General features: G+C 42.0%; 2 protein-coding genes across 6 annotated transcripts; one reads left to right on the forward strand and one right to left on the reverse strand.

Moving 5' to 3' along the window:
- The first annotated feature begins 144 nt into the window (after nt 1–144).
- Nucleotides 145–18,969, forward strand: LOC6651637. Of its 3 annotated transcripts, none has more exons than XM_023180507.2 (10): nt 145–505; nt 2,039–3,117; nt 6,040–6,117; nt 12,992–13,274; nt 15,280–15,464; nt 15,654–15,819; nt 15,909–16,232; nt 16,306–16,373; nt 17,292–17,927; nt 17,999–18,969. In XM_023180507.2, exons 2-10 carry the CDS (start codon nt 2,197–2,199, stop codon nt 18,509–18,511), a joined length of 3,174 nt encoding a protein of 1,057 aa, XP_023036275.1. In that variant the 5' UTR covers nt 145–505; nt 2,039–2,196; the 3' UTR covers nt 18,512–18,969. The 3 variants fall into 3 exon arrangements, with proteins under 3 accessions (XP_023036275.1, XP_046865121.1, XP_023036276.1); XM_047009165.1 differs by having other exon boundaries at nt 15,684–15,819; XM_023180508.2 differs by lacking the exons at nt 145–505; nt 2,039–3,117 and adding an exon at nt 5,250–5,312 and having other exon boundaries at nt 17,999–18,968.
- Nucleotides 18,970–19,276: 307 nt separating this feature from the next.
- On the reverse strand, nt 19,277–26,941 carry LOC6651638 (host cell factor). Of its 3 annotated transcripts, none has more exons than XM_047009163.1 (11): nt 26,838–26,941; nt 25,537–26,001; nt 25,165–25,474; nt 24,898–25,109; nt 24,647–24,835; nt 24,435–24,580; nt 23,225–24,316; nt 21,389–22,918; nt 21,089–21,325; nt 20,027–20,390; nt 19,277–19,558 (listed from the first exon to the last, which is right to left on the reverse strand). In XM_047009163.1, the coding sequence occupies exons 2-11, from the start codon at nt 25,862–25,864 to the stop codon at nt 19,404–19,406; spliced, it is 4,563 nt and encodes a 1,520-aa protein (XP_046865119.1). In that variant the 5' UTR covers nt 25,865–26,001; nt 26,838–26,941; the 3' UTR covers nt 19,277–19,403. The 3 variants fall into 3 exon arrangements, with proteins under 3 accessions (XP_046865119.1, XP_046865117.1, XP_023036641.1); XM_047009161.1 differs by having other exon boundaries at nt 24,429–24,580; XM_023180873.2 differs by lacking the exon at nt 26,838–26,941 and adding an exon at nt 26,221–26,389 and having other exon boundaries at nt 24,429–24,580.
- Nucleotides 26,942–27,349: the final 408 nt, after the last annotated feature.

Below are 27,349 nucleotides of genomic sequence, written 5' to 3' on the forward strand. Positions count from 1 at the left end.
AAGCAGTCTTTGGGTGATATTTTTTTGGCCTACTCGTAAGCAAAGTAATCGACAACAAATTGTGATCTAAAATTTACTAAAACAAACAAAAATTAAAACGTTAAAAGAAAGCGATAACCAAAAAAGTAAAAATACAAAAAATTAACCAAAAAACTAAAGAGACATTTAAGTAAAATGAAATCAAAGCGAACAATCAATCGATTTGTGAGTTTTGAATACCGTCGTATACATGAGCAATTAACCAAGTTACGACCGAAACGCGTGCCTTATTCCGGCCTTAAGTTCAAATTAGTTTCAATAATGCATACAATTACACACTCGACCTAAGCAACTAAGAAAAACAAAAAAACAAAAGAAATAACTTGATTAATTGTAAGCCAGGACTAGGACAAGTTACCAGTTGAACGGCATCGCCTACATTGTCTCCATATCCTTCTAATCAGGAGACTCCTATTAGAAGCGCCACTCGTGTCCGACCAGGCCCAAAAATGAACTGCCCTATGTGGTAAGTAGCAGAGTTCTCCTTCAAAAGGTATTGATCAGAGAGACATTCGAGATGTCGACTTTCGGAATATATAATATGTATATATTTCTGTGGGGGCAGGCTTTTTGGGATAGTTATGAAGATTATCAGTCACCTGGTAGACAGCAATAGTATGCCATAGTGTTTGGGGAACTTCATCGTTGTTAGATGAAATCATTTGCACGAACCGCAACAGCCAACTGGCCGCCACAACTGCCAACTAATACTGGGGGCCCACGCCCGTGCCAATTGCAGATCCGGTCTGGTCCAAATGCTTAAGTTGTTACCAAAAATGTACAATTTGCTGCTTCTGGTTCTGCTTCTGCTGCAAGAGCACTAGTTAAGAGAGAGGCTGGCAGAGGCACTGCGGACGACAGAGCGAGCAAAGCGAAGGATGTTCCCATTAGCACGAAGACAAAACAGGATTTGCCGAAGATGTTACGAAGACATTTGGCTTACTTAGCATGGCAAGGCAAGGCATAGAAAGGCTTGGAGAGGCAAAGGCAATGGCAAAGGCAACGGCAGAGGCGGGAGGGGGCGGTAAGGAGGCGCCTACGACAACGCCAACGTCGATACGCGCTTTTGTCCAAGTTCTATTTCTAAGCGAGATGTGTCTGAACCCCCAACGAACGACAATCATATTTATACTTGGCCGAGGCAGCGACAAAATTAGTTTTTCAATGACTCGCGTGCCGCCAGGTTGGTTATCTATAGTTAAGGCAAAAGGAAGAAGTCGTGTCCGCGTGTGAATTGGCGAAAGCCTCACAAAAGAATACGTGAAGGTGAAGACAATGCCTTACGAATGGCCCACCAGGTTCAGTTAATGGATGTCTCTTCAGGAATTCAGATTAAAAGAATAAAACTGAATACAAATTCAAATGATTCTACATACAACTGATTCCTAAGGTACAATCCAAAGTGTTTTGTGTGTTTGTTGCTTCTAAGCCACAATTGGACTAATTCCAAAAAATCCATGTTTATATACATAGTGTTTAAAAATCGAATACATTAAATCACCTGGAACCGCCTTCACCCAACGGATGTAGAACATAGCATCGTGTTATTTTGCAGGAATAAATCCTAGTCAAGAGAACATTTTTTTTTAGGAATTTATCTATTTTTAAAATCAGATCAATTTTAATTTAGTTTAGTTTCTTTTCATAAAAGTTTTTCTCTTTCTTCTTTATAACACAAATATTCCAGTTGAAATTTTTCAAGTCTTTTGATTTGTAAGCATTTTAAACATGGAAAGGGACTAAACCCCTTTCTTATTTATTGTGCCGACTTAAAAATATTTTAATCAATTTGTAGCTTGTTTGTGTACAACTGTAATTTTGCATTGTAGTTTCGGTTTGAAAGGACAAAGTATGCATAGGTATTACCCAAAGTGACTTCAAATTTGAATATTAAAGAAAGGCTTGTAGACTAGCATTAGGCGTTGGGTTAATGACTGAAATATTTTTGCGATTCATTTTACTTTTAAGTAATTAAATTAAGTCGATCATTTGCTTGCAGGCATGTTCATTTTGCAAGTCCTCGATGCCACATAGGAACTAATCGCTCTGGGTTCTGAAGCATTAATACGACAGTTACGGGAGCCTTCAATAAACACAACAACTAAAGATATACACATTATAAAAGAACTGGGGGAACTGGCCGTGCCGCCGGTCCTAATGTTTAAAATGGATGCCGCTGACTTCTGGCATCAGGCTCGAGCACCTTTCGGTCAGCAGGATCACCAGCAGAGCTTGAATCAACAGCACCACCTCCAGCATCATCCGCATGGCGAGCCGCCGCCCCAGCATCATGACCAGCTCATTAATGCAGCCACCAATAATAACAATAACAATTCTCCTCAAATCGGCTCCAAACTGGAAGCCGGTCAGTTGCAGCAGCAACAGCAACACCAGCAACACCCACACCAGCACCCGCTCCTTCAGTCACATGTCGAGCAGCAGCCGCCCTTTGGCGGCGAAGCTTTCGGCCCAATCGGTCAACAATCTACACCAGGAACGCAATTGAGTAACCATCATTTGCTGTTTAATGCGGCCGCCGCAGCAGCAGCAGCAGCCCACCTCAAGTCCACTGCCCTCCATAATTCTGGGCCGGATGTCACGCTTCCACTCCATAATCCAATCAATGTTGCTGTTGCTGCTGGCGCTGGTCTCGGGATAAAGCCAAAGCAGGAGCATGATCTACAGCAACAGCAACAGTCCGCCCAACAACAACAACAACAGCAGCAACAGCAGCAGCAACATACAGATCCCACAGCCTATGCAGCCGATTTTTTCGGATCAAATGCGGTTGTGGGATCCAGCAATGTTGAAAGTGACACCGGCACCACGGGCACCAGTGGCACAAACCCTGATCAGGATCTTGGACACCCACAACAGCAGCAGCAGCAACAAGAACAACAGCAACAGCATCAGCCATCAGGTGGAGGTCCGGCACAGCCGCCACGACAGGCTCTTAGTCCTGGCTCCAAGCCATTGTCGCAAGGTCAACAGTCGCCGCAGCATTCCATTACGCCATCTGGCGGCAGCTCGACGCCCGACATCAAATACAATAACGACAAGCTAGCCAACGAGATTCAGGTAAGAATTCACCCACACCACCTTACAACCCTGCCCCAATATCCTTATTTTGTCGTCCTCTCAATAGTCGTCGTCGTTGATATCAACGTCCTTGGAAGTTTTTATCATTTCCCAAAAAAGTTTTGACCGCTGATATTTTGATGAATTAGTGTTGTGTGTTTGAGTTGATTGAGTTTGAATGCCGTCGTCGTCGTCGTCGTCCTCGTCATGCTATTGCCTGAAGAGAAAAGGCAAGACTTAAAAGGACTCAAAAATGCTCTTGATCCCAGCAGCTGTCGAAAGAGAACTGTGACCGAAAAGAGAGTTTTCCACAATTTCCCTACCCCTTTTTTCAGTAAAAGCTCAAGGGGTAACTGTACTCTAACTGCCTGTGCCTGTTAACGAGGATTTGAGGGAGAGTGTGCTTTTTGGAAGTAAGCTTCGACTTGACTATGTCTTGCTGGACCTTTGGCCAACTCCTTTTTGGTTTCGGCTTTTTTTTTGTTGGTTTTTTACCTCTGCGACTGCAGCAATGTCCTTCTTCTTTGTCTTGGCAGACATTTTTTATTATGCAGCGTGAGTTTGAGATTTAATTCATTTTTCTACGAAAGAGTGACAGAGTATGAAATATGGATAGCCGTGCAGGGGTAGAGTCATGGTAAGGGAGTCGGACGCGAACGGGACACGGGAAACGCAAACGCGAGCGCTAACGGGAATGTGTGAGAGCGAGAGAGAGTGATAAAAAGAGAGAGAAAGCGAATTCTTATCGTTTGCTTAGTTTTAACTAAGCTTTTTCTCAAGTAACCCCCATTTTTGTAAGTATCCGCGTTCTATTAACATTTGCAATTTCTCCTCTCGCTCCTTCGTGTGTTTGTGTGTGTGAGCGAATGGGTTGGAATCCATTTGTATCTTGTGAGTATGCGGGGGAATGAGGGTGAGAGAATAGAATGGGACAGCAGAAGCAGGAAAACGAAACGTATCGAAAGGGATGGAATGGGATAGAATGGGGGTAAGAGAAGGTAATGGTAATGGGTGTGGGAGCAAGTTTAGTTTTATACCCACTACACACAAACACACACACACACTGCTGCTCGGTATTCCTGCGCCGGACGCTATCGCTGCCTCTGCCGCTGTCGCAGTTTTTATTTTGTCTTACCATCATTCCATGCCGCGCCGCATTTATAAAAATAAAAAGAGAGAGCAAGAGAGTTTTTCTTCTCATTCTTTTTGGGGTTTTTTCTGATACTTTTTTTCGTTCGTTCGTTTTTCTTTTTTTGAACTCGCGCATAATTTCTTGAAGAAAACAATAATAGGACCTCCACCCCGCTCCTGCTCACACTGCACATAGAAAGAGACGCAAAATTTAGAAGCCGACGTCGACGACGGCGATAGTGTAAGAAGAAGACGCTGACGCTGGCGCCGGGACGGTGTCCCGTTTGTGGATGATAAGGCGTCTGCACTGCCACCAAGTATAACCGGCAGAAGTTCAAAGGACATCGGGCCGTTAGGTTGTGCGAATCCGCGTTTGAAAGTGAAGTGAAAGTCCGTTGCGAGTTGTCGTGGTCGCGTCCGGAGTGTTGATTTTCGTCATCGTCTTGGTGGCGTCTTGGCGAGCTGGCGCCGGCATAAAGTCTATCAATCAATTCGTGAAATAAAATTGCATTATCAGAACCGATACCAATACAAACACCAATAATAATTACCATAAACAAAAATCTAACTCCACTTCTAGACTTGCCCTTGTCCTTGCCCCCGCCCCCTGCCGCCATCCCGTGTCTAAACGTTCGGTATGGGCTTACTCATATGAAATGCATATGTTTGTTATACGAGAGAACGAGTACGAGAACGGAACGAGCAAACAATCAAACAGTTGAGCAAGAACACAGCCACAGGACACGGACACGGACACAGGCACGGTCACGGACGCTGGCACTGGCACAAGCACGTGAGCAAGGTGTCGTTTTGGTGTCGTTGCTGATGGTGATGGTGGTATTCCTCTGTCTGATTACGTTTGTCTTTGATTCCCGGACTCTCGTCTCTTCCCCATCCGCGCGTGCTTCCCCCTCCCACCGTGATACAAACAACGGCCGCGATACTATCGAAGAAAATCCCTACCAAAATTTGGGTTCCGTTTTGTTTCGTTTCGTTTTTACGATCGAACCGATCGAATCGTTATCGTTTTTATAATGACACTTGACTGTGAAGAGGAGCACGATGTAATTTTATTTTCTGATTGAAATCTGTCAAAATTATATTAACCCTGCTGCGCGATATGTGTTTTCTCGTCGTATCCTTTTGAGTTTGTTCATTTGTTTTGTTTTAGTTTGTCTCTGACTTGCTCACGAATTTTCTTTAATGATCGGCATTGGATTACGAATCGGTTTCAGACATCATTTTGCATTTTTTGTTTTTATATATAGCGTGTGGTTTATAAATTTTCATTTTCCGTTTATGAAACAACCATACATACATATGTACATATATGTGTATGTTCAAGAAGTCAGACAAAAACAGAAACTGTGCGACTATTGATTTTAATTAATATGTTTTTTAGTGAGCAGTTCGTAGGACGTACTTATAATTAGTGCATATTCTTCATATTTTTGTAAAAGTAAATCGAGTAACAGAACGTTGTTTTGCCACGGCAAATGAGAACAAGCACGTAATGTTGATTTATTAACAAACATTATCTAAAAAAAAAAAAATTTAATAAACCTAAGATTTTTGTCGTTGTTATTGTTGTTGTTATTACTACTATAATTTACCCAATTGCATTTCCATTTGGATCCACTTCTTCTTCGTTCGATATGAAATTGAGTTTGATTACTATTTTTTAGATTATTAACTAACACTCCTCCCCCATCCCTCCATCCAACTACCACCCCAAAGTTTGGCTTCAAATTGTAATTAATTCTTTTTTGTAATGTTTTTTTACTATTACAGCTTCAGCTCTCCAGGTCGAGCAGCGCCGCGGCGATCAGTGAACGCACCCTTGAAGAATGTTGGTCAACCCTGCAACGAGTGAGTTGGCATCTCTTCCGTTGTGTATAGTACTCTTCCACATCGAAGATAAATACATACAATTTCCACCACCATAAAAAATATACATATTTATATATATATGAACAATCGAGCAAATAGTTATTGTTACTCCAGAACACAGAACATACTCACCCATACATAGACAAACACACACACGCACACTCGGAGGCACAGCAACACATGTAGAACTACAGTCCAAGTCCGGTTCCGGAATTACGGAGGACTTCTTCTCAGAGAAATGTGTAATATTCCTATTTTGTTATCATTTTTATATTATCCCTTTTACATAGATTCCTTTCGCTCGGAGTAAAGCTTACTCCAAGCATTTAAGATTATTTCTAAGTTAAAGTTGATTTTAGTTTAAGTTTAACTTTGAGTTAATTGCAAAATAAACTTTTTCAGTTATTCTCAGCAACGCAATGAGTTACTTTTTCACTACTTTTGTCTTTTATTTTGTTTTTTTTTTTATTTTATACTTTAACTGGAGTTGTTTTGCATATTTTATTGTATGAGCGAAACGCACAAAATTTCAAAAAAGGCCTCACATATCTACAGACACCCACGCACCACCCGTAACCCACTACCCACTAACCCACCCAATAACATGTTTGATGGATGAACGTGCTAAGAGCAACGTGTATCTTCTATGATTCGATTCATTTCGAATATTTGGTGGTACATATATTTCTATATACCATATTTATTCGGGGTCAACTTGACTTTAGAAAGATAAACCAAAGATAAAATCTGTTTATTATGTGGGAAAGTTGACTAATTCTTAAAGGTTTTTTTATGATATTTTGGAAGTTTATTTCATTAAGTCGATGGATCTCGGTCAAAATGTCTGTCCGTTATTCAGATTTTAGTCATAATCCACATTATGACTAAAAATTGTCCATGGAATTGATTGATGTGAAAATTATGCCATACGTGTAAAAACATAATGTCAATGTGGAAAATGCGAATCCCAAAGGCATCCCTGGGGGCATCAAGGTCGGAAGAGAAACAAAGTATGCCACACTTCGTCCTTTGTATAGTTTACTTGGTTCAAACTGCTTTTAAGATAGCAAAAATTTTAAAAATAATAAAAAATTTGTGGGTACCTTACAAGGTTTTAAAGTATTTATTTAATTAAATTGTATTTAATTCATTTGTATTTAAACATAAATAGACTCTTAACTGATAGTTCGAAACAGTATTTTAGTGATTTAGTTGTAGTTTAGTACCGCTTAGCAAGAAAACCCTTTATGCTAGGCCAAATCTATAACAGTACAGTGCAACTTCAGGAGACTAATGTGTGCAATAGCCTGCCATAACTAGCCACAACAATTTAAAAAAAAAAAATTTCCAATTTTTGCATTTTCTTAAAAATACGAATTCTTTGACTGTCTATTGCATATGTACCTTAGGGGACAAATTTCCCCCATTTTACATCTCTAGTTAGTTTTAACGATACAAAATCATATTTATTTCTTACCCCGTGGTCGCAATTTTTCTGAAATTGTTTATCCTGCTTATTCAGCATGTAAAGAAACAGGACTAATATTTGGTACCAGATAAATAAATAACATTCTGATTGCAAATTTAAAGATATTGTTAAACTCTTAAAGAACTTCAGGTCGCAATGCTTAGCTTTAAAGAGGTAGTCAGCTAGTTATGGAACTGCCCTCGTATGTCTTCGATATCATCTACCATCACCCCCATCCCCGACCACAGTAGCGACTCTTAAGCAGGCATACAGACATAAACACAGACAGAGTCTCAGGACGCATACACACACACACACATTCGTTCACACTCTCATGTTCACCCCTCGCATTTTTTGCAACCATTTTTACTCGCCTTCGACCACTCAGTTTTTTTTTAAACACATACATACGTGCATACAAATATATACGAGCAACGGAGTACGCCTCCTTCTGTTGCATATGTATGTGCTACGTGAATATGTATGTGTGTGTGTCTCACCCTAACACCGGTCTCGACTCTCGGTAGCCGTAGAGTCCAAGAGGGTGGACAGGGGCAGGGGAATACGTAGACATTCATTGGCGCAGCGAGGTCCTCGTCACGTCGCCGTCCATCCCTCGTCCTCGGCGCGTGCTAGGGTCGAAGAATTAGAAAAAAAACTCGCACACATACAGATATAGAAAAACAGAGAGAAAAGGGACAGCATAATTGGGAAAAGAAAGTAGGAAAAAAATGGTACCTACACAAATACAAATACAATGGAAATGCATACATGAAAAGATTTAGGTACACAACTCACTGTTTCTTTCTTTCTCTCTCACTCAGTCTATCGCTTACCCTCTTACTGTCTACCCCCACACTCTCTCTCTCTCACTCCCTCTCTCTCTCTCTTTCTCTCTGTGTCCCTCTCTCTATCACTCACTCTGTACTCTCCGTTCACACTCTTTTTGTCTCACGGTAGGTGAAAAGGGGTAGGGAGGAGAGGAACACAAGATTGACTATGAAGCTAAAGTAAAGTTTGCTAGTCCTGGTCCTAGTTAGTTGTTGGTTCTTGTTGTTATTGTTGTTGCTGGAGCCATAGTATCCACTACCCACTTGGACACGCTTTTTTTCTTTTAGTAGTAGTCTAACCCAAAGCCAATCTAGGCTGCGACCAACATAAGTTTAGCTTTTGTGGATCGTGTCCGTTTTCCCCTCCATTCTCACTCTCACAATCACAAAAACATTAACTGACCCGCGTCCAGGCGCATCCTCATCCTCACACACACACACACACACACACTCATAGAGACAGAGTGTGTGTCTCGGAGACATAAAGACACCGAATGCCAGCAAATGCTGCAGCTAGAGCTTGCTGGTCCTGGCCTTCGGTTTCGTTGCCTCGCCGTCTATTATCGCAATCTCATTTGCGATTCGCAGAACTGCCGTTGGCCACCAGAGCTCGTTCGCCATTTTTATGCGATGCTCCATAAGAACGAAGGACGAAGGACCAAGGACCAAGGCCCCTGTGCTGGCCAAATGAATAAAAAGTGCAATAGCACTGCCAGTGTGTCTCGGCCAAATGACGTGCGACGAGTGGCGAGTGGCGAATAGGCGGGCGGTATGTTTCAGTTTCGGTTTCTGTTTCTGTTACCACTGCCACCGCCGCTGCTGTTCGTGCAAATAAAAATGTTGGCGGCCAACCAACCAGAGAGCGCCGCACACACCCTCACACTGCACCTATTTTTTTTTGTTTCCATTTTCCCGCACAACCCCCACACCCCTTCACCCACTATCCAATCCGTTAGATTACGACGATATCGGTATAGGTATAGGTACATAGATACAATTGCGGCTGTGTGCGTCAAAAGATGTTTAACAAAAAGTTTATGTTTGCTCGCGGATACCCTTGGCCATGATGGGGCATCTATTACTCCATGTCTGGACTTGCATCCAAAACGGAAGCAGATGCTTGTACACATTCATTTGAATATTCGAACTTGACCGAAAGTAGAAATAGTTATTTAGGTTACCAGCTTTTCAATACTTGCTCTCGCAAACGCAAAAACATTAAGGTCCTTCACAAGTTCTTTGATAAACTGAAATAACGAAACAATTTAATGGCAATATTCAAAGGGAAAACACCACAAATTTGACAAATTTCTACAAATTTAATTGACTGTAAGAAAAGTTTTTTCTTTTAGATTGTGAAAACAATTCGAGGTATTTATTCTACACGCCAACAAGACAAGACAAATACACTTTTTTTAATATGATATCTTAAAGTTATTATATGTGTGAAGTACTTTATGAGATGTATTCTCTCCTTTCCAAATGCAGTGCCGGATTTAGCCAGTCTGGGGCCTGTAGCAATTTACCTGGCTTTTTTCCGACCGTATGGTATTTTATTTGAAAACGTACAACTCAATTAAATAGCAAAGTTATAAAATTGACTGTTAAATTAACTCACTTAGAATGAGAGATCGAATGAAAGAAATTATTGTAATTTGTAAAGAAAACATGAGTTTTTGAAATACTATAAATATTGACTAAACTAGAGTTAATAAAATTCAGGTTTATTGTTATATTTTGCTAGTATTTGTAATTTAAACCTGCTTGATAGACAAAGAACTTGACCTATTGACGAACATTAAAATTTGGCAAAGTTTTGTAACTTCGCAATGTTGAGAGATTTTGTATAACTTTTGCGAATTTGCGAACTTTGGGAACTTTTCTGAAAATATTCATTTATTTTGCTCAGAAGATTACTGAAAGGTTGATTTATTATTTAATAGTTTATCCGAATACAGCCTGTTACAATTTTACATATTAGTCTTATGCTAATCCGGTACTGCTAAAATGATCCAGTTACAGTACATATCATATACGCCAACTGCTAAACTCTTAAGGCAAACTTAACTAAAGCACTTAAATATTAGAAAAATATTTTGGAAAATAGTCTGTAAATTGGTTTTTAGCTTAATATAAATATAAAACCGTCCTGCCGACTTCGATGTAAATATATATATATCTATATACATATATAAACTCACTTTCGTCTGCAAACACAGGACAGGACAACTCTCATCCTCCTATAAGCACTTTAGCACCTCCAATGGCAATCCTTTTGATTAACCTAGTCCAAAACGTTAACGCATAATATAAACTTTATAGGCGTGGTATGCATATTTATGTAAGATTTTTTATCCAATTTTGTAGAAGGATATTGATATGAAGTATCAGTATGACAAATTCATTAAAGAAAACATGTTTTATATAATTAAGGATTAACCCGAAAAATGCATAAACTCAACTTTAAGAATGTTTGACAAAGCTGCGTTTTTTTTTTCTGACACCAACTATCGTTATAAAGTTTTGTATAAATGGTTATAGTTTTTATACCCTTGCAGAGGGTTAGTATAAAATTGGTCAGATGTTTGTAACGCACAGAAGGAGACGTTTCCGACCCCATAAAGTATATACAAGTGTATATTCTTGCATGAGAAGCTGAGTTGATATAGCCATGTCCGTCTGTCAGCAATCTTAAGAGCTATCCGGATGAAATTTGTTCTGGAGCTTTTTATTACCGCGTAAGATAAAGATGAAAAATTGTCAGGATCGGACCACTATATCATATAGCTATAGCAGAACCATTTTCATAAAAATTGGAGTATCCCCATGAAATTTACTACTATGATAGTATTGGATATAAAACCTCAGATTCCTAAATTTGATCGGTTAAATAGAACACAAGCTACAGTCAATATAAATCGGTTCAACCGCTGCCGGCAGCGCTGCTTGCTGCCTACTACGTCATCATCAAAACAGCGGTCACACGCCTACACACGCAGACGCATCGCTGCATGAACTGTATGTGAATGCGTGCCATGCTTAGGGAATGATGGTAGAAGAAGAAAAAATTGTAGTAAAAAGAGTAATAATTTGAATGTTTTGTTTGTGTATTGATGAATTGAGTTGCAGGGAAAGAAGTTTCAAGAAGTAAAAAAATATTATTGCCAAGGAATGCAAGTGTATATAAAGTTCGGCACAGCCGAAGTTAGCTTCTTTGATATTTATGTCTTATTTAACACCATCGTAACCTAGAGCTTTAAATTTACTTGTTTGGACAAGTCAAATTAATTAATTGAGTCATTTATTGATTTAACTTTTAAATTCCAACTTTTCTTTATCTAGAATTATTAATTATTCGGGTGTGTGTGCATGGATAACCATGAAATTGAGGTGTGTCTTTGATAGTCCTTTATCCGTGGAGGCCAAAAAGACAAAAATAAAAAAATTTTTTTCTGATGACCAACTGATTGACTTCATAATAAAAACAATTACTTTTAAAACATATTGAGACTAACACCTAAAATTTTCTTAATGAGAAGCACTATTTTCCAATCGAATATCACATTAAAACCTCTCTAAAATAACGAGTCTTTTCATCCGATCTTCCATTAGAGAAAGACCTACTTATCTTCGATTATGATTCGAGTAACCACAAATGGAAATAGGTGGCCCCATACGATCCAGTACTTGTTGGTTTTGACTGCACATCCGATTTGGCTTTAAGCCGTGCCATAAGTTTGTTGGAGAATCGAGAATTTAGATAAATGTGGTTTGATGCGCAACCTTCAGCGTCTGAAGCAAATATGATGAAGGTCTTTCGATTTGGGCAATTTCAGTTGTTTTTTTTTTACAATGCGGCAATAATAAATTTCATAAAAATCAGCAATATTTTCTGATGGCCTCCGGACAACGGCGACTTAAATTGTAAATACGTACGACCATAATACAGACATTTATATAGATATATGTACATATGTATATTGCCTATTATAACTTAGTTTATATGTGCTCGCATTTTCGCTCAACAAAAACTCTTTTCTTTTGCTGACTTGTTTTTAACTTGTTCGACATGCAACGGTACACATTTTTATAAAAATATTTATTTAAAAAAAATAATAAAAAAAATATGTATGCAAAACAAAAAAATGTGACAAAACCAAAAAAAAACGGCTAAAAGCAGAACGAACGATAAGCGGCAAAAAATGTTATATACCTCCATATAGTAGATTCTCAGAGAGTTGACTTGGGAAATCTATAAATGAAACCAGATGCAGGGCCGCGTTAACAGTTTACTCATGGAGGTAGGGGTAAGAGCTAAAAAGTCCAATCTTGCAGATTCGCAAATGAATAACCTTGACACACACCCAGAATAATTCCTTTTGTCGGCGACATACTCAATGTGGCGAGGGTGGGAACAAATGTTTTGAAGAAAAAAATGTCCAGAAATCTCGATCGAGAGCCAGTCTCTATATGTGTATACCTATCATAGATTAAGCAGAAAGCCCTATTCGTGGTGACTTCTAACCCACTCGGCTGTCGTCTCATTTAATTGCAGCTTTTCATGCACAAGAGCGCCATGCAGCAGATCCAGCAACAGATTCCCCGCGTCGGACTGGGCACACACGGTGTACCCGGCGCCACTAGCTTGGGTGGCGGAACGCCCGGGGCGGATACCAAGCCACACCAGTGCCAGCAGTGTATGAAGAGCTTCTCCAGCAATCATCAGCTGGTGCAGCACATTCGTGTCCATACTGGGGAGAAGCCATACAAATGCTCCTACTGTGATCGTAGATTTAAGCAGCTGTCCCACGTCCAGCAGCACACTCGTCTGCACACCGGTAAGTACCGAAAAGTCCTTATTCCAGACTCACTTGCTCACAGATGGGCCCACCACTGCCCACTACTCAACGCTTCCCATCGACATTGGCGGTAAATTTATTTTTGCTCTCTTCGCAATTTGAGTAAAAATTTTTTGTTTTTTGTCTGATTATGATTTGCTTATTTTTTTCGTCCTGTTCCTGCTTGTAATTGTAATTAAAAAGCTGATGAAAAATGCTTTCTGCTTGTGACAAATTAAAACAGCCTCCACTCCGCCAGCGCCCGTCCTTTGGGTGCTTAGTCCCTGGTCACTGCTGTTTCCTTTCCTTTCCTTTCCTTTCCTTTGCTTTGGGCTTCGTTCACTTTTTCTGGTGTATTGCATCCTTGTCTTCATGTTCGTTCTTCATCTTATCCGGCGCACGACTAATATTTTTATTACAACGTCGCAATACTCAAGTGAGCATCAACTCGGCGTCGGCATTGCAAATGCAAATGCCAATGACAATGATAATTAAATAAACTTGGAGTGCTTTTTGTCGCGACTGACTGTCTTTAGTCCCATCCCCATTCTCAATCCCAATCCCATTCCAGTACGACCGCGACTCGACCCTATCCGACAGCTGCGACCGTCTTTAAGGAGGATAAGAGGTGGCAGTATGGAGCGTTAGGTTGGACCAGTAATACAAATTATTCAACGTCATTAGCTGCATTCAATATCAGTTCCTAACGAACTCCAACCCCCCTGGCTCTAATCTACCACGAGCCTCTTTCCTCTTGGCATAGGCAAATTATATTCACACCTGATTGCAGCTTCACAATTGCCTCTGATGCCTTATTTTATTTTTTATATATATATGTATATATATTTTTTTTTTGTTGCTTTTGTGCCGCGTTTCTTGTTTCTGTTTCCTTTTTTTTCACTCTTATTTTTTCCTTCGTGTGGAAATGAAATTTGAATGCTGAAAAAGAAATCAAATACGCTTTAATTGAAAACCAGTTTGCGCCCCGCAAGGCAAGACGACGAGCACGACCTTCAAGCCTTCTTCTTAAGTCCTTAACAGTCACATTTTGTAGCCCTGGTCCTACGGTACGGTACGGTACGGGTAATTAGACAACACAACGTCGTGTCGCGTCCCAAGCGATTTCTCAGAGGGTTACCATCTACTCCAACACTTACGGCTCAACGACAGATACGGATAATGGATGGCCCATTAGCAGTAAGGCCAGGTCCAGTTCCAATGCACATAGCCACAGAAAGCAACATTCCTGTTGAAAGCCACATTCATGCTAAAGGCGCTTTAAAGTAAGATTGGGCACCCCAAGGGCCAAGTCTACGTGCCGCAAGGTGTGAAAATGTGCTGCATCGCCTCCCTCCCCCACTCGAATCCACACGCAGGCATCGCGGCCTTTTTAGGCAACGGCTGGACGACGAAAGGGTTTCGCTTTCGCGACAGTGACCGCATCCGCATCTTCGTCTACACGACTGCACTTTGTAACTATTTATTTGCACTTAATGTTCCTGTAGCTGAAGCAAAGTGACTGTAAGTAGCTTAAACGGTTTAGTCCTCGCCCTCGTTCTCATTGTCGTCGTTGTCGTCGCCATCGCCGTCGTCGTTCTTCGACTTGTACTTGTTCTTCCACTTTCCTGACCTTCCACTCTTTCATTTAATTGCGCGTTCAAATGAAATTAATTTTGCTTCAAATCTGAAACACGTAATTGCCGCATAGCTGCAACGTTTTTAGCGAGACCAGCATGGGTATGGTATGGCCCGGCAGTTGCATGTCCCCGACGCGGCCCCAAAGGATTTTCAGGGACTGTCTACCCCATCATTTTCAAGTGCTTACTTTTTAATCTTGTTAAAATGAAGTCAATCAGTCAATTATGCCGTTGCCATTGCCGTTGTCCCTGAGTTAAAGTAAAGCAAATATTTGGGACAACAGTTATTAAGATTCGATTTTGAGTGGTTAAAGAAATGGAACCCAAATGTTTATTGATTTGGGGAAACTTTTTTCTACTTTTCCCAGGAGAGCGCCCCTACAAATGTCATTTGCCGGACTGCGGGCGCGCCTTTATTCAGCTATCCAATCTTCAGCAGCACCTACGTAATCATGACGCCCAAGTGGAACGAGCCAAGAATCGTCCTTTCCATTGTAACATTTGTGGTAAAGGATTCGCCACCGAGTCAAGTCTGCGCACTCACACATCTAAGGTATGTTCATACTGAATCAGACGCCCGCTCATTTTGACCAACCACCTCCACAATTCCACAACTCATTCTCATCTATTCTGCCCTCCATTTGTTCTCGACTTCTCCCACCACCGACCATCGACCATTTCTTCTCTTAATGTGCACGTGTGCCAAAACGTCATCAATATCAACCAATCCCGCCTATGACAGGAGCTACAGCTGCATCTTGGTGTCTTGCAGCAGCATGCGGCACTAATTGGCGGTCCCAATGCAACCTCCTGTCCAGTTTGCCACAAGCTTTTCCTCGGCACTGAAGCGCTGGTCGATCACATGAAACACGTTCACAAGGAGAAAAGTCCCCCGCCGTCTGGAGCTGGTGAGTTTAATTTGCCACCAACTGGCATACACACATACCCAGTAGCCCCTCTCTACCTTCCGTACCCACATCTCTCATTCGCATTGCAGCCGTCTCCCAATTCGGCGAGGTGATACACGGTAGCAGTGGTGGTAGCAGCACCGGCAACCCTCCTGCATCGCAATGCATCTCCGAGTCCAGCTGTGGCCAGGTCCCTCCACATCCTTCGGCCACTGGTGGATCAAACTTAAACGACAGCTACCTGGGAAAACGGAGAACGGCGAACCACCCCTGCCCGGTCTGTGGCAAACACTATGTTAACGAGGGATCCCTGCGAAAGCACTTGGCCTGCCACGCTGAGACTTCCCAGCTAACAAACAGCCTCCGCATGTGGCCATGCAGTGTGTGCCAGGCTGTGTTCACCCACGAGAACGGTAAGTTCCAAGTGATTTGGTCAAGTCTCCCCTTTTCTACATATATGTTATCCCATATCCACGTTTACTTTAGGCCTTTTAACGCACATGGACTCAATGCGCATGGATCCCAAACATCAGTTTGCAGCGCAGTATGTTTTGGTAAGTTCAAAATTTTACCCTCCTTGAGCTTTAAACAAACCTAAAACCCATTATGCACAGATAAAGAACATACATATGTATGTATATTCAGGGTGGTTCGATCAAATTTTAGACATTTTGCCAGTATGAGGATTTATCGAAATTTTACGACCGAAATTTTGACATTTCGGGTGGTGTCCAGGTCTCTCAGACTTTCCTTTAGATCCGTCCATGATCCACATGGTTATTTCCATCAACTCATAATATTAAACTTTCCTCCGACTATCCCAATGAGTTTGCATCTAAATTCGGTGTACCAGACTCGATTCAAATTACGATTCGTCTTCTAAATCATTTTATTAACTCCACGTTATTTGTTTTAACGTTTATTTAAAAAAAAAAAAACTTAGTTTTAAATGCAACCGGAAACCCAAATATAATAATAACTTTCAAAAAATATCTGTGCGCGGGATTCAGCTACCCTTCCCCTTACAGTTCACTTCTTTGCGAGCGAAGCAATTGTATTGCTGCCACCGTGTGTAAAAATCTGAACGCAATCGGTTCGTGCGTTCTGGAGGTATATCGCCAGGGAGGAAACCCCGACTTTTTTTTATATATATAAGAGAGATGTGAAGTATAGATAGACAAATCTGTATCTCTTGTTAAAAACGTCTTGAGTTTTTTTTTCGCCAAATCGACCTTTATGCTGAGTTTTTTGCATTACCGTTTCGCCGATTGAGTGGGGACTGTCTTATCAGTTTAATGTTATTAAAAAAGATCATCTTATTGAGTAATCGATTTCTCTTACCAAACGGTAATTCCCATAATTAGTTGCAAATAAATCGACTAATCTGACAATTATTTGTCATGTTTAGGCTAAGAAATAATCGTTATATAGTTGCTATATATATTATATATGTTTTGCATCATTTATTATAGTCGAGAGCTGCTGCAGAGCAACGGGAACGTGAGTCCATACTTGCTGCCACTTTGGCAGCAGGTGGCGGAATTGGTGAGGCGAGAAATCTGCTACCCATTGGTGCCAACAATCCGGGTGGATCAAAGTGTCCGTCGCCATCAGCGAATTCGGAGTGCTCATCGAATGGTCGCCTCTCATCGTCATCTGCCTCTGAACACGATCATGATCCGGATCATGAGCACGGACTCAGTGACAATGAGAATAGTAGCCACAACAACAACCGCCATATTGCCAACACAAACAATAACAACAACTGCACGAATAACAACAACAACAACCATAGCAATAACAATAATAATAATAACAACAACTGCAGCTCAGGAAAAATGAACGAACTGCGCCTGCCCAGTGCCAATCAATACACCATGGACACAGACCTGCATGTGGCCAATCGAATGTCGTTGATGGCAGCAGCTGCTGCCGCAGCCGGTGTTGATGCCCCAGCAGGATCAGTGCCCAGTGCGGCCGTTCAGGCTGCTGTCGTCAACCTAGCCGCCGCAATGCGCATGAACAATCCCAGCAACGGTTCCGCTCTGGTTGGCCACTCCTCCCACTCACATGGTCATCCGCATGCGGCGCTGCAGCACCAGCAGCACGTGAGTATCACCAGATTGATACTGACTTCGTTCAAGAACCTCGACTCTAAAGCTCCTCTTCTTCTTTGCAGCACGGTGAGCATCCGCATGCACACGCCCATCCCTACCATCCCCACCACCATCACCATCTACACCAACAACAACAGCAGCAGCAACAACAACAGGTCTCCCATGCCGTAAATAGTAACTCGCGACGCTCACCTACCATCAATGTGCCGAACATGAATATGAACATGAACGCCAACATAATGCCCCAGCAGCATCATCAAGCGTCAGCTTCAAACTATTCCCAGCACGCGATAGCTCCAAGCTCACAGGTGCAATCGCAGCCTCATCACGCCCACCATCATCATCCTGAGACGTCATTGCGCATGCATCAGCAAGCCGAGGCCATACTGCGGTCCCACACGGAAGCCGCTTTTCGCCTGGCTGCCAGCGGAGGCGTCAAAAACGAATCCGACCACACACCAACGGCAACTGCCTCCAGTGCCAGTAACTTCGGATCATCGTCACAACAACAACAACAGCAGCAGCAACAACAACAAAACCAGGAGCAGGCAGCCTCAAATCCCTCAAGTTCATGAAATCTGGCCAACTGGAACCAGAGCCAGGGCCAGCAATAAAAAGGCAGCTGCAGAAGCAAGTACAACGATTTTGTATCGAATCAAATGCATCATCATACAAAATGCAGAAGCGGAGCGAAGCAAGAGCAGTTTACAACTACAATAAGATGGAAAAACTTTTATAAATTGCGTATTGATGTGTAAAACCTCTATAAATATACCTACCTAAGTATGTATGTTAGTATGTATCGATATATCGATGGATGATGTATATGAATGTCTGTCTATAAAAGCATTAGGGAGCGGAGTCCATCACATTCAATCATCGATCCATTGGGCCATCGAATTCAATAAGAATTCAAGCACAATTTAGATGAAAATTTTTAAATTGTATAGAGTAAAAACAAAGATGTGTGTTTTGTGCAATACGTTTTAAGGGGAATGGGGATCCAAAATACAAGTACATATATGTACAAATATGTATGTATATACGTATAAATATAAATGAAACGCAACATTCATTTAATCTAAAGTTGTATTATTTAATTTTACTTTATTTTCAATCATTTCCATTTGATTTCTTGCATTTCGATCCATCTCTTCTACGATTACTTATAATTCTTTTGTCGATCATGTGGAAACTATTATTTAGAAGTGTTCATATACTAAACTATGTCGAGGTTGTGGTCGAGTTCCCGCTACTTGTTCGTTAATTGCGGTCGCTCCGTCAAAGGGGTGGGGAACAGGATGGGCAGGGAGTTCGCTTATGTTAAGTATTGAGCTGGGTTAAAAGTATCGCCATCGTTATGTGGCACTGAATGCTAGCAAACATATATTTACTGAGAGCATTGCCGATGCCGTTCCATATCAATATTCATTTATCCATAATCATATCTCATATTCTTGAAGAAAATTACTCGCTTCCCTGGAAGCCGCTACTCCGGCCGCGTTTTTGCGGTGAGCTTGCCCCAGTCCCGCTTACTGAACTCGTCTTATCCTGCGCTCGTTTCAAGCTGCTTACAGCCGCACCTCCACCACCTGCGCTTTGCATTTTGGTCGTGGCTGGATCTAATGAGTAATGAATGGGTAAAAATGTCGTTAACCAATAGTCAATAGTTAATAGTTGCATACAGTATTCTCATACTGAATACAAATGATAAAAACTTTGCATTAGACTGTGTGGTAATGAAGGATGAGGGACACAAAGTAGCTAATTGCTAGGTACCCCTAACTACTTTAACAAGTTTTTGAAAACAAATGAAAATTCAATAATCTATTATTTTCAAGTTTTAAAAGGTAAAAAGAAATGGAAACAGAAAATCGGTTAGAAGGAAATTAAAATATATCGAATGTTTTAACTCTCGTTCAATTGAACGTGCAGAGAGCGATGCACACAAATATGGATTCAAATTTGCTTGCATTCAAAGCTGACACAGAAAACTTTATGCAGCGCATTTCTGTAATCTTGAGTTAATCGAATATGTAGATTGATCCAAACGTTGGCATAAACCTAAGCTTAACTGGAATGTTCATTACCTTGCAGCCACCTCACTTGGGTCGCCGGTCCGTAGCCCTTTTGATTGCGCGCAGCTATACGGAATATGATAGCCGGCTTGTTCGAGCAGTCAACGTGTGCGTTTGAGAGCGAGGCATTGGGGACGGTGCACTGATTCGCCGCGCCCACATAAACGCGTACAAATGCCAACTGTGGAGAGGTAACCGCCTTATCCTTGGCGGTCGGTTTGACGGCCAAGTAAACCGAATATTCTACAATCTCCTTGGTTTTCTGGGCTGGAGGAGGTTCCCATGTTAGATGAGCACCTTCCTTAATATCTTTTGATATTTTAATGGCAGACGGGGCTCCTGGAAAGCCCGGTAAGCAGGTCTTAAAGCTTGATATCTGAAAATTAAAGTTTTAAAGTTGGTTAGACATACACACAAGCATTCCTTGAACTTATTGATCTGGGATTTAGTAGCATACCGATCAATCCATTGAGAGACCAAAAAATACATACAAAATTAAGTTTTTCAATTGGCTCCAAATGGGATCCTGGGTCGAAATTGAAAATTTGTGGTACACAGCTTATCTTAATTTTAATTTATTTAAAGCCTTTTTTAGGGTCCGAAGGTGTACGATCAATTTAAAAATGTTTCTTGTTTCTTTGCCAGGTCTTCATTCATTCAGAGCTTTGTTATCAAAATGTATTAAACAACAAAACGTTAGAGATACGAAATCGCATGAAATAAGAACTTAAGGTCAACAAATTTATGTCTCAATTTTTTTGCCGCCACTGTGTAATAACATAAATGATGTTATTTAAATGCAAATTTTTAAGTTTGTGCAAAGCCAAATGTAACGTGATCTAAAACTCAGGATGGGACTGCGTTAGTCCACATAGATGGATCTGCCTATTATTAACTCGGGTCAACTCATGCTGATAAATGATATCTATTTTATATATCTGGCAATACTTTTTCATGCATTGTTTTTTAATGACCGCAGATACTTATAAGTATTTTAAAGTGGAAAAACAAATCAAAAATTACGCGTTCACCACGTCTTAAGACATTTGTCCTGTCAAGAGATTCTTCACTTACCTCTCCCCACTCTCCGCGGCCGCATGAATTAATGGCTGCCAAGCGAAAACGATATGCTGTGCCCGGTTCCAAACTAGTTCGTGGATATTGACTGAGTTGCTCTGGCAAATTGTATGCGGCGATATCGTCCACCAATGCCTCGTTAAAGTACTTCTGATCGATGTAACTGGATACTGTGTGCAAAAGGTCCTTAAATATGCCAACCGTGTGCCATTTATCGTTGTCGTTATTTGAGTCCTAGAACGACGAGAACTAGGATAACAAAATGTACATAAGTATGTAGATGTGGTCTTTACTTACGTTTGAACTGGCATTGGCTACTACATTAGTATTGTCATTATCTTGTCCAGCTTTTGGACGTTCCGCCGAACTCGATTTGAAGTTACCACTCAGATTAGCATTCCCTGATCCTGCCAGAAGGCTTCTGACTGCTTGAGTGGAGTCGGCTGAGGCGGACGCGGCAGTTGCTGCCTGCATAACAGCTGCTGAGGCTAAAGCGTCCAAATGGGAGACAGGTTGGCGATCAGCCTCGGCATCAGCATTGCTGGTGGTCGAAATGGCCAAAAGATCTCCAGTTGATGATTTGATGGTGGTCAGTATATTAGCGGCTTCAGTCTCTGAAGCGGTTGGCTGATCCCGGATGGGCTTGATCTCGCCCGATGTGGAGACTATTTCTGAAGGAGGCACGGGAGCAAATCCGTCAATGTCGTCCGTCTCCATGGGTTTCGCCTTCTGAGTGTCCGTAGTGCTGCTGACACCTGATATATCATCCTCCAGGGATTCGCTCCCCGTAACATCCCCCGTTGCTGCTGGAATTGCCGTTGTTGTTGCTGTAGCTGCCGCTGACGTAGATGTGGCTGCTGCATCACCATTGTCAATGTTGTCTTCAATCTCGGAATCTGCTTGTGCATCTCTAGAGGATGGCGGGTTTATTGTATCGCCTGCACCATCCAGCTGTTCTATGATATCATCCATGGGATCGGTGTCCACATACGACGCCTCGCCTATAGTGGCTGTCTCGACAACGGTACTGCTGCTGCTGGTATTACTCTCCTTGGGATGATGTATAATCGTTGCCGGTCCAGTTTTGGCCGGGGTAACACTTTTAGCTGGAGCCGCCAATGTCACCGCCCTATGGCTTCCTGTGGCATTGAATATGTTTACGAAACTCTTTCTCGCAGTTGTTGCTCCGCCAGCTGTGGTCGTTATACTCGATGTGCCTGCTCCGGAAAGCATAACCAGCTTATTCGCGCCCGGCGAACCACTCATTACGGTAACGGGCTTGCCTCCTATGTACAAGGCGGTCTTCTGCTGAAGGGGTGTTCCACTCAATTTCTGACCCGGCGTCGCCGATGCGGTTGATATATTACGAATCATCTTCACTCCACCCTGATTGGATATCACGGTGCGTGTCCCACCAACCACCTGCAATGGACTAGCGGTGGTGGCAGTTGATCCCACCAAACTGACTATGCCCGGTCCAGAGCCAGCGGTGCTCATGACAGTTGAAGCTGGAACCGTACGTAAGCTGCCTCCTGTGGTAACAATGATGATTTGCTGGTTACCCAACTGAGTTCCCTGTTTGTTGGTTATGACGAAAGCAGGCTTGCCACCCATTACGTTAGGTGATACCTTGCCCATCTGAAGAATATTGGAGTTCTTCATAATTAACTTCCCGCCGGCCATTGTGTGGGGGGAGACAAGCTTGAGCACGTTGCCCGAAACAATCGGTTTTTGTTGTGTTCCGGATGCTGATGCACTTGCTGCCACTATAGGTGATGACACAGTGGCTCCAGCAGCCGATACTGTCTTTGCCTGTCCAGATGCAACCTGAACAGAAAACAAATTCGACATTTTTATTGTGTTTTAAGGCTATTCAGTGATAGGAAACAAGTAATCTGGAGCCGATCAGATAAATCAGGAAGTTGGCCATATGACTATATCAAGAGTTATTAGTATTACTACTATATTAGTTTTCATAAACAAATTTCTCACACTTTTTAGGCCTATACAAATAATCGGTAAGATTATAATCAAATTCATTTTTGAAACAATTAACATATTTAAAATTTTTTTTTTTGATTGGATTGATTTCTAGTTGATAGGCAAATTATGGTTCCTTAAGTTTTTCATTACCTGAATTTGAGTCGTGGAACCAGTTGTGGAGAGCTGAGCACTTCCCACGGATAGGGTTGCCGAAGTCTGTCCCTGGCCTTGAGTTGCCGTGGCTTTGGCAAGATTAAAGTTGACTTTGGGAAGAGTTTGCACGGTCATGCCCCCGCTGCTAGTCTTCACAAACTGCAGTTGAACGTTCGGTGCAAGGGTGAGAGGTTTTTGAATGAAATACTGCTTGCCCCCAGCCGTGGTTGTGTGCTGCTGCTGCGTGTGCACGGCTGTGCTTGGCAAAGAGGCCTTCAGTATAGTGGTTGTAGAGGCGGTGCCAGAGCCACTTGGAACACTGATTCCGCTCTGTGTGGTGGCCAAGCGCATTGTCTGCGACGCTGTCACACCTGGAAGAAAACGCAAAGCCCCAGTGCCGGATGCTGCCGAAGTTAAGACAACGTTAGATCCGGATGTGGCCACACGGACAGCTGTGCTTTGGGTGTCAACAGCAGTCGTAGTGGTTGTCGAAACCGACAATGAAGTGGCGGTCCTTAAAGTAGCCGCCACGCTGGGACGGAACTTTTGTAAGATGTTAGTTGGGGGATTCGTGCCCACTGGAGCTGCAGTGCTGCTTACGATCGAAATTTGCGGTTGAACCGCCACCGTTGACAGAGGGATCGCCGAACCAACGGGTAGCTTAACTTGAATCTGTGGCGATTCTGACGCGGACGTCTGATTTGCGGATGGCGGCTCCACAGCCTTTGCAATACTTGCTGCTGCTGGTGTGGCCGATGCCCCCGGATGTAGGACAGAAATCGGACTCTTTTCTATTTTCAATGATGGGGCAGCTGCCCCTCCCACACCTACACCAACTTCTGCTCCATTTGCTGCTTGTGTGTTGGTGGGAGCTGCACCCGCTTGCTGCTGTATTAGACTTTGGCTGGCCTGCTTTGCGGGTGTGACTGGAGCTTGCTCGATTTTCTGAATCTGAAGTATATATGCTGACGCGAAAGTGGTCGCCGTCCATGACAGTTCTAAGGCGTGCGTGGAAGCACGCACGAGGGCCACTTTGACGGCATATAGAGGCTTAGTTACCTCCAGATACCAGAGATCCTTGCAGCACACCTAAAATGGTCAAATCACAAAAGGATCGTTGAAGTTTGCGCACAGACACAAGCAGAACAAACAAACAAACAGCAATCCATCTTAATCAAAGTTAAATAGAAAAATATCTCACCCTAACCTGGTTGTTCCATGCTTTGCGGTAGCCATCGCGTCCAGACCACACATATAACCGGCTCTGTATACCAACAGCGCAGTGCCCAGCCCGTGCCCTAGGAACGTTCTCCTCAACGGTATCAACAGTCAAATTGTCCCAAGTCATTGAATCTGTATGAGAAAATCATTATAATTCTATCAGCTCGAATGGAAATATCGAAACCTTAACAATCATACCCAAGTCAAGAATAGCAAGAGTATTTGTACACTTCCACTCGCGTTCAGTGGTTGGCTTTGAATCGTTAATAATCAATGGAACCCAACCACCGAAAACATACATTTTATTGGCAATCATTGTAGAGCTGTGAAGAGATCGTGGAAGAGGAGCTTGTCCTCGAGTGCGTGGTTTTGACCAGGTCATTGAGTCTATAACAAGGCGTCATGATATTAGTGAAGATACTCACATAGGTATATCGGAGAAAGCTTACCCGTATCCAGCAACCACAAATCTCCCAAACGGCAGCCACTCATCCCACCATAAACCAAGAGATTTAGCTTGCCAGTTGTTTTGCTTGTAAACGAGATTCCAGTATGCGATTCTCTAGGCGGCGGACTATCGCCATACGTTTTCGGTATTATCCACTTGCCGTTGTGGCTATGCACTCCGCGTGTGTCCAAGATGTACAAATCGTTCAGATATCTAAAACGAAAAGCAGTCATTATCGTAGCTCACGGATTAGGCATCGCATTTATACTTCGGAATATTGTTTTTCGGATCATCCGATTCATTGGCCAAGCCACCAAAAAGGAATATCTTGTCGCCGACCATGGTGAAACTATGACCCAGGCGGGGACAGGGTGACAACCCGTTGTCAGGGGACTCTGGATACATTTTACGCCACTCCCACTTGGTGGCCTGGAGCTCATAAAGTTCATTAGAGTATTTTCCATACTCAATCATTCCGCCAAATACGAACATGCGAGTGCCCTCGACAACAAATCCGTAAGCAGCGCATCCATTGGGCACATCGCCCTTCAACACCGGCACATACCACTGATTGGTAACTGAAATGTGTTAACGTTTTGGATGAGTCCGCAGAATACAGTGCTCGACATCCAATTCATACCTGTGTTGTAGACATGAAGTTCATCAACAATTCCCTCGTTACCGCCACCAAATACAACCATCAGTTCCTTAATGTTGATGGCGCGATGTCCATGACGAGGACGAGGCTGAGGTCCTGTTGGGTTCAGCACGCGCTTCCATCGAAATCCCGAATTGCCGGTAGCCGTTGTTTGATCTAGACCTCCAACCTCTTCCTCAATATCCATCCGAGTTAGGCAATTAGCCGCTTGAGCCAATGTATGAATCTGATCTTCATCGGCAATACCTGTAATTCCTCCGGGGACTCCCCCGCCACTTGCCATGGTCCCAGCAATCTCTGCACTTTCCATAGTTCTCAAGTTTTACTATTTCAATTATCCCAAATTTACTTTTTAGTTGGTTTTGCGTTTTACTATGTAACTGTATTTAAGGATATCGTGGAGTCCAGAACTCATCCTTTCACATATAAATAACACAAAAAATGTACCTAAAAGAAAAACGAATTTCAATTGAAACATATGAAGCATACATTAAGCAGGCTGGATAAATCATAATAATAATTAAGCAAATAAACAGAAATATATTTTTATCCAAACATATCATATATTTGTACCCGTTTACTATTATTTATACAAATTTTAATTGCAAATGAGTTTCTAAATTTGGGAGGGTTCATTGTTGGAAATTGAATTCAGACAGACATTACCAATGAGCTCTATAAGTTTGCCTAAAGGAATCCCTCCCTTTAAGTGCACATCGAGTGATTTGTTTCCTGTTGAGATTCTAAAGCACCGTTTGTTATGTAAGTCAAAGCTGGACTTTTTACATATATTTTGCAAAGAAAGCATTTTCACTTCAACGCTATAATTTCAAAAATTTCGCGGTTTTTTTAGTACCCTACGAATACCCTTTCCGAACCACACCGAACCGAATACCCTTTCCGAACCACACCGAACCGAACCGAGCGAAAAAAAGCATCGAACTTCGAACAGATGAGGCGAACCGCAACAGATGAGCCCAACTCCAACTTTACTCACGAACTTCGAACGTAAACACAACATTACTCACGAACTCGAACATGTTCGCGCGTTTACTCAAATGTTCGAGCGGTTTACTCACGCGGTTTAAATCGCGTGAGTAAACGCTAGCGTTTTTAGAAAAATATTTACAAATTCGAGTTTGTGTTGGCAACGCTGTTACAGACTCCATCGGCTGGCAATGCCGCCAATGGACGCTCCACTAACTAGTTAACTAAAAACTAAATGGAATCAATTTCTTCAATCTGTAACTGATATATCCAAATTTAGGGTTTGAGCCTCTTACCGGATTTGCAAGTCCAACGACACTTATGCTGTATTTCACTTAACTTAAATCGCGCAAAAAAAGCCGAAAATGTCGCTCCGACGACGACGCAGAGTAGATTGCAATAGAGCTGGCAATATAGTCGATGACAGTATCGATAAAATGATTGGCTGTCACATTCACGGGTCGTTCACATATGAAGTACAGCGTTACCGTTTTCCCCCGAACAAAATAAGCTAAAAAAAATATCTGAAAATAAGTTCATTTTTTTTATTTTATAAAAACAAACTATATTTTTAACAAAATTTCACAATTATGAATAATAAAAAGCAAACAAAAGGAAATTGAAACTTTATACATTCATTTAAATGACATTAAATCTGCTATTATCTGCCAGAGCACCCAAATATTACTCGACTTTGTAACAAAAAAAATAATTTGGAGACAAATAAACACAGTTCAAACCTATATACCCTAATTTTTTTTGAAAGGGAATATATTCTTTTCTTTCTTAAAAGAAAAATTGTCTTATT

Source organism: Drosophila willistoni, chromosome 3R, assembly GCF_018902025.1.
Source record: "Drosophila willistoni isolate 14030-0811.24 chromosome 3R, UCI_dwil_1.1, whole genome shotgun sequence".
NCBI lineage: Eukaryota > Metazoa > Arthropoda > Insecta > Diptera > Drosophilidae > Drosophila > Drosophila willistoni.